The sequence below is a fragment of the Pecten maximus genome, chromosome 16, assembly GCF_902652985.1.
Source record: "Pecten maximus chromosome 16, xPecMax1.1, whole genome shotgun sequence".
NCBI lineage: Eukaryota > Metazoa > Mollusca > Bivalvia > Pectinida > Pectinidae > Pecten > Pecten maximus.
Genome location: NC_047030.1, coordinates 7,414,154 through 7,426,276, shown reverse-complemented (window position 1 = coordinate 7,426,276; position 12,123 = coordinate 7,414,154). Strand labels below are relative to the sequence as shown.

General features: G+C 34.0%; 1 protein-coding gene across 1 annotated transcript in view; it reads right to left on the bottom strand.

Moving 5' to 3' along the window:
- Window positions 1-227: 227 nt before the first annotated feature.
- LOC117345323 overlaps window positions 228-12,123 on the bottom strand; it is a 43,470-nt gene continuing 31,574 nt past the window's right edge. Inside the window, exon 2 of the mRNA XM_033908390.1 lies at window positions 228-817. Within this exon, the coding sequence (XP_033764281.1) occupies window positions 605-817 (213 nt within the window). The 3' untranslated portion in view covers window positions 228-604. The remainder of the gene's footprint in view (window positions 818-12,123) is intronic.

Here is a 12,123-nt window from a genome sequence, read left to right as displayed (position 1 = left end):
ATTATTAACCTGACTATCTTAATGTTTTGGAGCTATAACGCAAAAAATAAGTGTATTCTTATCATTATCTAGAGGACACTCCGTTTTCATCTCCATAACATAAAAAACAGTCAAGCCAATCCTTAGATAATTCATTTTTATAAACAGTCAGAAACAAAAAATTCAAAGACAAACGACGTATGTCAATGTTCAACAATATCTGTGTTTAGAAATCTCAACAATGATAATATAATGAATTGAATTTTTATTCAATGTTACACTTGAAGCAGACATGTGGCTTTTCTGTAGTGTGATGACATTACGATAAGATAACCATTACACCCACACTTTAAGAGAAAGTACATACGTATTAGGATAGTTCAATAACAAAGCTAGGTTGAAATCACTCCTTTGGTCTTATATCAACAAATAATCACAAAGAAAGTCAGTATTTGGTCTTACTTAGACTGAAAATTCAGTTTGATAGTTAATGGAGTTTCATTGTCACTTGGAAAGTAATATCTTCTTGATTCAAAAGCTCTAACTGCATGATAAAATGTTTTGTATAAAAAAATATCGGCTGTATGAATAGGGCAACATGTCCAATCATGCACCATTCCGAAATTTACTTCCTCCCGTAACACGCCACAAGATTCACGAGACACTGGATATGACCCCTCTTCCGGACTTTCACATGTTCCATTCTGGTTTTTAGATTATCCATCATGCGTATTAATGTATCTTCCTCTTCCTGTATAAGTGCTAATTGCCGGTAGGCATATGCGGCATCCCGTAATCCCCCTCGTCCTCCCACGTCCATCATCCCGCCTTCACCTGCCTGAAACACGTTAATACATGCCATATTTAAGATTTGTACAAAAGACAATTGGGTACAATTTCAAATCAGTAATAGATAGACCATATGTAACAGTATGAACCGATTGATCAAAATATAGCTGCTGTTACGTCCTCCTTGCGAAAACTCAGTCCAGTGTTGCTAAGGGAAGACAGAAAAAATAAAAGAAAAAAAACCCAGCTTTAACAAAAAAAAAACCATGTTTTCAATTTCTGATTTGGTATATTGGATAATTTGAAAACTTTCATGAAAATGGTTTGTCTGTTTTGAGCCAATGCCATTTTCATACGAACTTGGCATGCAGGGTAACGACAAACCGCAGACTTTAGAGTATAAAGTTTTCCACTAAGACATAGCTATGGATACAATGAATGAATGAATGAATGAATGGTCATATAGTGTGGATTTATCAATAGATACATACGATAATAAATATTTAGTAATGAATCGGAGGGAGTAGATCATGTATTGCTGTTGTTTCTTTGTTGTTATTTCTTTATTTGAAGGTAACCATCAGATGCAAATAAGGACTGGTGCTTAATTTGACGTAAACAAAAAGCAAAAAGAACATATTTCGAACAACAATTTTATTATGATGTTTGTACAAATAGTTCTTTATATTTTATTACACGCCACAAATGAATGATATTTCAGAATTGGGTTGATAGGAGTGTATCGTTCTCACAACATCCGAGGTCATAATAATTGTGAGGATGAATGACACCGAAAAAAGAGTAGAGGGGAAAAAGCAGATGCAAAGTGCAGTAAGACATCATTTCTGTTGTCCCCAAGGCAAAGAAAAGTAAGGCGCTCCAACGTTTATCATAGACGTCTTGAAGACCCCCACACGCAGAGCAAAGGGCAGGGTAGACGGTATTAGAGGCAAATACGCAAAGCATCTAACGTATGATGTGAAGTGAGATAGATAGAGCACGGGCTGAAGGATTGTTGCTGAGTAAAACAAAAATATATCAATGAAACATTGATTTTTTATTTTATTTATACTGTGACTAGTCTTGAATTTTTATCTAAAACCTATATACATGTATCACAGCCAGTGTATATATAGTATGAGTTTCACACAGAACTTGTATACATTATTCATTCCTACAGGTAATCTTCTCTGTTCAAATGAAATGTAGGAGAAATTCATATTTGCCTGACCAGGAATTTACGAGATAAATCTACAAAATCATTTACAGACATGGTGACAAATCAATAATTTAACAATACCAAAGTATTTGATAGGAGAATCATTGATGTTAGATTATCATGGCCTTTCCCACAAGCACGTGTTTCTATTTTCGTGTCTACTGATACCCAGACCTATCCTTTTACACTATAGACTACTGAGATGTAAAGTATTTACAGATTATACAAGCCATCTAATGTAGATATAATAATTATTTGTTTAAGTATGCATTCTAGTATTAATTTTTTTTTCTTTTTGGTGAGGTCTTCACCATATCGAAAATGGTGATTTTTTTGATTTTTTTTTTTCAAATTATAATCAAGCCATGTTCTGGTTTTGCTTTTGGGATTAAATTAATTGCAGCAGCAAGGGTCAGAATAAGACAAAAGTTGGAAAACACCAATAAAGTAAAAAAAAAAAAAAAAAAAAAAAAAAGTAGTGAAGGATAGAGGACGAAAATGTAATTCAGGTAAATATCTCTGGATGTGTAACATTGAGGATAATAGAGGGCAACCAATGGGACAGAAATGTTATATAGGTAAACATCTCGTGAGTTTTAAAAAAAAGGAAAACAGACGGAAACAAACAGATCGGAAATGTCATTAAGGTAAATATCTCGGGAGTTGTAATATAAAGGAAAATAGGGGGAAAGAACAGGACAGAAATGTCATTAAGGTAAATATCTCATGAGTTGTTATACATGCCAAGGAAAACAGGGAAATGGACAGGACAGAAATGTTATTAAGGTAAATATCTCGGTAAATATTATGATGTCTTCAGTATTCCTTTAAAGGAAGCCACAGACGATTCTGCAGTGGCAAGTCCTTTGGGGTTTATCATGCTGGATAGCAACCAACAGAGTGACAGTCCTTATCTTACAATAACGAAGATGAAGTCTATTCACGCATTTGTCGACGGAGATGAAAGCAGTGTTTACGTGTTAGTCCTCATCATTTGTTTTTCACATGTTACTATTAGATCGATTAAATAGAAATCAAAGTAAATACTTTCTTCATATTTTTACGAACACATTCCAGAGGCAGGAGTGTCGAAAATGCATTGCATGTTTAGTCTTATTTATGAGACAAATTTTCTGCCAATCATGAAATAATATTCGTAAGCTATATGTCTACTGCAACGATCTGCCATTTATATGACACTATAATGCCACACCAAGACATTTTCATCTCATACACCTTTCGCTACCTTGTATAGTTCATGATTTGATTTTAATGAATTTATTTAGTATAAACAGTTTGAGCTAGCTGAGCCATTTTACTGTGCACCATCACTATACCTATCGGTATAGTTATGACGGCTCCCCTACAGGATCAGGAGTGGTTCCACCGATAAACCTGCTGTACCCCCAACGCATATTGATAGTAGGAGACAATTATTAGTAGGTCAATTGATAATGATTCTCTACTGACGTTAGGAGACACGCGAGATGACAAAAGTTAGCCTTATCTCCATTACAAAACTGATTAATTTCATCCTTATATTTTGTCCCTGTCTTCTCTTTATGTCTGTGTTTTAATTGTTGTTATCACGGTTGATATCCGCTTTCCTTTAACCATATATGTCGTGATGACGTCAAACCCGCACAGACAGAAAAATTGTTACGGTATAATGAAAATACAATATACTGTTAGTGTGCCTAGTGTCATTACAATACAATTGTACATTTGTATGTCTTTGTTGGAGATACTATGGCAAATTTAATGGTTCATTTTTGCAAATGTGTTTGAACCCTTCAACAAGGCTAAATATGTGACGTAGCAGTATCTTAAGTGCGACTTGGGTGGGTGTACATTATACCATAAAGGGACGTGTTTAATTGTATTGATATTGGACAATTAGCTGAGGCTGATAACCGATATTTCTTTTGTCCTTGCTATAATGGCGGTCTGTGTACATTTATGTATAACTGTGCGATACATGGAATAATTTATCATATTAACAAAACAAATTGGTTGCTATGATAAAGTTTAGATCATTAATAAGCGAATTAACATGTGATACAAAGACACAGGTGGTCAGGCAACTATAAATGACACGTCATTACAGTTCTATCTTTTGTTTTGTCCAGTTAACTAATAAAACTAACCCCTTATATATATTATTATACGTGTACTCACCATGCCCAAAGAGCCGCTTTATCTTACAAAGACATAGGATTGATCGGCCTTTTGACCAGTACTTACAGTTGTTGCCATTGTTAGCTATCTAATTTTGTATCCTGTAACCCAATAAGATAATACCATTATCTATTAGCGCTTCTGTCAGGTAAACAGCAATAAACATTGTCAAATTAGATGCTAACGAAAGGTTGTTTACTTCAGCACAAGAAGGATGGCCAGAATGATTCTATTTCCTACTTTATCCACACTCAGAAGCTCTACTAACTTGTATAAGCACAAGCTCTAAAGTTCTGTAATACTTGTATGAGCGCCATGTACAGACATTCCATGTTACATTATAAGCGCTACGCTCGGACGCTCTACCACACTTCTATAAGCGCAACATCCGTGTGCTTTACAATATGGTATATACGCCACATACAGATATTTCAAAATTCTTACCTAAGCGCCACGCTCAGACATTCTAAAATACATGTACAACCGCCAACCTAAGTCACTCTAAAATACACATACAAGAGCTTCACCAAGACATGTAAAGACGCAGTAGTAATCGTTTTTACGGCGTCCGTTCGTGTTTTACTATAGACGTTTGGTTCTTTAAATACTGAAAATGCACTATATGTATTATAGACAAGGCGGCCTCATATATGTCTGTACGAGGTTGCGAACTATCATGCTATTACTTATACAGTTATATTTTCAATGAATGATTACAAATTGAAGGAAACTAATGGTAAAATGTAAACTTTATTCATTTTATATCAATTTTGAAACAAGTTATACTAACTTATATAAATCACTCCTGATGGCCAAGACGAAAGCGTGTCAGGGGTCTTGGTGTGGAAGGAAACCAGAGTACCTGGAGAAAACCCACGTGGTCGAACAGGTGACCCCATACCTTTTACCCAAACCCCGGTCGCAAAAGGTGAAAAGAGAGTGTTAACACTGTGCATCATCTGCAAAGGGGTTAGAATGAGGCCAAAGAAGTAACATAAATGGACAAGTAAGTAACAAACGAAATAGATAGCTATTTACATATATATTTTAAGTTGTCTTTCTATTACCATGTTATATATACATATAAGTATAGTATTATTTCCGGTCATTTTAAGTGCATCATTTATACATTGGTTTGACCGTGTACATTAACATGATAGTGCCCACTAAATGATATCGTTATTTTGAGAAGCCCGTATCTTCAGTACAGAAAACAGCTATTAATAATCAGATTTACAGATAATTTTAGTCATAAACATGTAACAGTCGGTATAAGAGCTTACAAAACAGAAGATTTCTGTTACTTAATTTTAAATTCTCTATCATATCTTTAATTTATTTAATTCCATGTTAGCAACCCTTATCACATTTTTATCCTTTTCAATGTTGACACTAACGTTAATGCTGTGTTTAGATACGATGACGTCAAGATTAGCTTATTGCTATTCTTTTTCATATACAGCGACATGACTTTAAATGGAAATACATACGAAGAGATTGTATCATAAAAGTATGCAAGTGTACATTCTTGAAAATAATGGATAAATTATGTCAACTGTAAATTTCAAAGAGAAACTACACATCGCTTTAGTTTGTTACAATTAAGATATTTATCTGTGATTGTTTTGTTCATTTTCTAATGGGCATTATTGGATGATGTATAAGATTAATGTTACTCAAACCTACACGTAACGATCAATAGCAATGTGTCGTCTGTGTTTAAGTCATTTGTTCTTTACCGAATCGTAATAATCTGGAATCTGGAACCCCACTGCCCTAATGAAGTCACACAACCCTAATGAAGCCCCACAACCCTAATGAAGCCACAGAACCCTAATGAAGTCACACAACCCTAATGAAGTCACACAGCCCTAATGAAGTCACACAACCCTAATGAAGTCACACAACCCTAATGAAGTCATACAATCCTAATGAAGCCCCACAACTCTTATGAAGTCACACAACCCTAATGAAGTCACACAACCCTAATGAAGTCATACAATCCTAATGAAGCCCCACAACTCTTATGAAGTCACACAACCCTAATGAAGTCCCAAAATCCTAATAAAGTCACACAATCCTAATGAAGCCCCACAACTCTTATGAAGTCACGCAACCCTAATAAAGTCACACAACCCTAATGAAGTCACACAATCCTAATGAAGTCACACAACCCTTATGGAGCCCCACAACTCTTATAAAGCCCCACAGCTCTTATGGAGTCCAACAACCATAAAGAAGTCACACAACCATAATGGAACCCACAACTCTAATGAAGCTTCACAACACTAATGAAGGCCAATAACTCTTATGAAACCCAACAGCCCTAATAAACCCCATAACCCTAATAAACCCCATAACCCTTATAAAGCTCAACATCCCTAATGAAGTCAAATAGCCCTAAGGAAGTCGCATAACACTCATGAAACCCCACAACCCTTATGAAGTCAAACTACCCTTATGAAGTCCCACAACTCTAATGAAGCCCACAACCCTTATAAACCCACAACCCTAATAAAACAGACAACCCTATAATCAACCCTTAAACCCCACAAGCCTATTAAACCCCACAGCAATAATGAAGTATTTAAAGATGATTTAATAACAAACATTCTATCTTTTATCTAGTTATGTTTGAAAGGGGGACTTAAAACTTCGAAAATAACGGTTTAGTATGTGAAAATGTAAGAATGCCTTTTGTTGCCTTTTGTTGTCATATGAATATTTATAGCATTTTACCGCAAAAATGTAATATTACCATTTCAACTTAGAATCGGTGTAACAGAGATCACCATTTAACTGATGCTCGAGTTTAACATTACATTTAACATTCCATCAATCATTTCTGGTCAGGTCATTAAACAATGAATCTTTTTTATCCAGTCATTAAAAGTCATAAAGTAGTGCAGGATTGAAATACAACCGAGTAAAAGGCCTATTGGAGAACAGATAACATACGATTTCTTCTGTTTTGACAAATCGCTAACAGTTATACCTTTTACGTGATGAGTTATAATGTCTAAAATGAGCTGGTGTTTTTAGCGATTCACACTGGTCGCTATTTGGTATTCTTTTCGAAACGTTAAAATCTAATATAACATCAACATTCACTGTCGATGTACTGGTCACATGTTGAAGACAGCCGTAATGATAAATTGTAGGATAATCAAATATTGCAAGGTCGTAAGCGGCTGCGGTAAAGCATACGAAGTCGTGTTATATCTTTTATGTTTTTGAACAATGATTGATGTGTCATATCTAGCGGTCATGTTGCAGATAACAGCTTTGACACAAAATTGTAGAATAATCCTTCAAATATTGCAAATTATATAATATTGCTGTTCTTCCAGTTTGCTGCTGTATAGCACATAAAGTCGTGTTATATCTTTTGTGTGTTCATATTTCATCACTTATATATATCCATATATTGAGATGGTGTACTCAATAAAACTGAAATGACTTTGTTAATTCTTTTACGGAACATGCTTATTATCAACATCAATATATTAAAATGTCACGCTGTCAAATATTGTCTTGAATTTAATTCTGGGCATCAGCTATCATTATAATTATAAACTATTTAAGACAGAAGGCAATATCAATTTGCAGCCGCAAGAATCCGCGATATTAAACAAGGACTTCTTTCTCCATACTAACCTACCAAATATGATCAATACAAGGTATTTATAAATGTTTCAAAACAAATAAAGTAATGTATTCATAGTACACTGGTAGTATACATATACGTTGAAAACCTCACATAACAGCTTTTTCTTAGTTTATAAAAATGCATTGTAAAATATATTATATGTTGTCCTAGCGGTTGTCTTACCATCTAACTAATAACAAAACGTACGTTTTAATATCCGGAACTTTAAAATACCTTTTAGGTAGAAGCCGTATTAAGACATGTGTGTCACAAGTAACGAGACGTATGTATATTGCAGTCAGTGGCGTTCATAGTAGAAATGCAATCATAAAAAACAAAAACCCCATGCTGCTTTAACGAGGTACATAGAAGCTAAAGCAGAAACACCAGTATTACAGTATTACAGCTCCACTGTTATACATGCACTGTAATGGGTTTTGATAATTGAGTTGCTATGAAGTGGGAGCAGTAACGATAACATCCATGCTTTAAAAACTAGATCTTGTCTCTGCGGCCCTATTCAAGCAGGCCTGTTTCCGGGAATGTTCTTTCACACATTCCATAACACCTTAAATCTCTTTCCACTCTCTCAGGCTATTTGGTGTCTCTAGACGCCTGGATTCTAGGATTAGTATTAAGATGACTTCCAACACCTGAACAGAATCATCAGGATAGCATGTGACAGCTATAAAGTTTGTACCATTCGAGCCATTATTCATAAAGTAGTTCATTGCACACATTGGAAAACCAATATATTGATTCGGCTGTCATTAAATCCAGTAACATGTTTCAATGTTTTGTATAATATGAAGAATTCTCCATGTAAGGTTTCCCTCTTAATACTTCATAGACGTTTAATGGATGTCGTATATGCAAAACTTCATCAGGAACATAATATTCTGAAGATAATCTGTTATTTGTGACGGTGTTAAGTAGCCGGATTAAGTTGTGAACAGTTTAATGTAAAATTAGTATTTATTATTTCAATACTCGTTTTCATCCCAAAAATCCTTAACATGCTGCATACAATTTCTTAAAGATAAGGGGTTAATGTCAGATTTTATCCTTTAAATTTTCCGGACTTCCTTTCTGGACTTCAATAATATCGGCGCCTAGCATCACTAACATATCCTAGAAAATGCAACAAAAACTGTATGGCAGTTTTATTCTCATTATCCTCCCTATACTGCATCTATTGTTAAAATCATATTTAATTTCAATTGCTTGTTCGCCAAATCTACCGTTGAGAAACAATAATTAGTCCTATATATATATATATCTATATAATATTGTGAGATGTTTTTCCCTCCCTTTCTCATTTGTTTTGGCAGTGACACATCATGATCTGCCTTAATCCCTGAAATGTTTGCCAAGTGCGACCACGTACATGTAATTTATCAACTAGCTTCTAAACTTAGCTTTAATGGATGAAACATATGTATGGTGTAGTTTAATTTATTGGCCCTATCGTAACTAAATTCATATTGAAATTTGCCAATATTTTGTGTGTCTTTTGTACCACCCTTTGGGATTATTGGCGGTAGACACTGCTGATGGACTTCAGTACTCGAGGCTCAGCGTAGCCTGGCATCCCACATTTGTATTCATTCGAATAGTATCAAGGCTAAAAAGTTTTGTAAGGCGTTCGAATAAAACTAAACTTAAAAAAAAATGTTTTAGATCTGATGAGAATAATTTTGCTGGAAACTGTGAAACTACTTAAGTCCATAAAACCAAACAACAATCAAACATGTACACAAACAATCAAATCAAATTATGACACTACTTTATGTTATGGCCAACGCATTAATCTGATAATGAACTTATAATTAAAATATCTAATAATTTTCTATGGTGTAAAGGCCGATTTACATTTAAACTCCATCGTTAAGAATTCGTTGGCACTCTGATATTCTTCATCAAAGACATACGTTCGGTACGGGGCAGCGGGTGAAAATTGAATTTTCTTATTTCATATCATGGATTATTTTCTAGTAATATCCCAAGAGAATTCTTATTGTTAAATATTCCGAGGTTGATACCGATGAAGGCGTATAGGGATCGTGATTGTTGATTTTCCTTTTCCCCAGTGTATCAGCCAACCTACATATATGGAATAGTGTTAAATTGAAAATGTTATGCCCGGTGACATAAGAGGTTATACCATATGATGTATATTCTGATCCCAAAGTTCTTTTGGTTACATAACACTCTGAGATTTACATTGATTTATTCCTTGATCTATTGTTAAAGAATGTCCCTGTTGTTACCAAAACTAGTTTTATATCCCACGGAAATGCTTTAACCTTTAAAAAATAATCAATGTAGAACAGTTCATCGGGGACTTGAGAAGGCTTGATGATTTAATGTTTTCTTTACCGTTTTAAGATTTGATAAGAAAAATAATAATGATAAAACACATCAGGTCACAAGCATGAAAGTAACAGTATAATATCATATCCCAAGACTACCTAACCAACATCCTTGCAAACAATTAGCCGTATTCCCATACTCAAACAATCAAACATTTCAGGTAACGAGATGGACAAACGACACATACGACCCTAAAAACATTGCATGGTAATACACTGAACATTGAAAGAAATCATGGTAATACACTGTACATTGAAATAAATCATGGTAATACACTGTACATTGAAATAAATCATGGTAATACACTGTACATTGAAATAAATCATGGTAATACACTGAAGATTGAAATAATCATGGTAATACACTGAAGATTGAAATTAATCATGGTAATACACTGTACATTGAAATTAATCATGGTAATACACTGTACATTGAAATAAATCATGGTAATACACTGTACATTGAAATAAATCATGGTAATACACTGTACATTGAGATAAATCATGGTAATACACTGAACATTGAAATAAATCAAGGTACTGCACTGAACATTGAAATAAATCATGGTAATACACTGAACATTGAAATAAATCATGGTAATACACTGAACATTGAGATAAATCATGGTAATACACTGAACATTGAAATAAATCAAGGTACTGCACTGAACATTGAAATAAATCATGGTAATACACTGAACATTGAAATAAATCATGGTAATACACTGAACATTGAAATAAATCAAGGTACTGCACTGAACATTGAAATAAATCATGGTAATACACTGAACATTGAAATAAATCATGGTAATACACTGAACATTGAAATAAATCATGGTAATACACTGAACATTGAAATAAATCAAGGTACTGCACTGAACATTGAAATAAATCATGGTAATACACTGAACATTGAAATAAATCATGGTAATACACTGAACATTGAGATAAATCATGGTAATACACTGTATATTGAGATAAATCATGGTAATACAATTATATAATGTCATGGTAATACCTTGTTATAATGTTATAAAATCATGATAATGCATTGTTATAAAGTCATTGTAATACCTTGTTATAAAGTCATGGTAATACATTGTTATAATGTCATGGTAATACACTGTTATAAAGTCATGGCAATACCTTGTTATAAAGTCATGGCAATACCTTGTTATAAAGTCATGGCAATATCATGTTATAAAGTCATGGCGATACCTTGTTCTAAAGTCATTGTAACACATTGTTATAACGAAATTAATGCTGAATAAAATCATAAGAGGCCATGGCGTATAGAGAACAGTTATGAATACAATTTTGCTAGTAACGGGTCCCCTACCCTCCCACAACAGTATCACTATCCTCCGTAATGTTTGATCAAATTTGATTAAAATCGTCTTTTAAGAGAAATAAGGAGTATCACTTAAAAATAGCACCCTCCCCCGTCAACAACTTGACCCCCGAGATCAAATCAATGCTATGCAAGGTATGTCCCCCTCCCCAGAAATAATGAGACAAGGTATGTCCCCCTCCCCAGAAGTAATGAGAAAAAGATAGCAGTTTGGAGGGAGATTTAAAAACGCCTCACAACGATGGACGGTGCATAATTGCAATATGTCAATTGCGAACATTTTTATTCCCAAAATGTTAGTTTTTTATTTCTAGTAAAATATACTATAATCTCTGATTTACTGATGATTTTTATCGGTCAAGATGAGTGAAATCACTTATGGAGAGGTATTAGCCTCTTAACTATAGGATAAAAATAGCAGCATCATCATTATTATTATTTAACCATTGTCATGTCTTGTTTACTAAGAATTGCTTTTGTAGCAACTGTATGTTAAAGATTTTACCGATAATGGAAAGTGTGATAATGACATAACTATTTTATGATAGTGCTATTGAAAAGAGTACGTAACTTGATGGCAATCTTT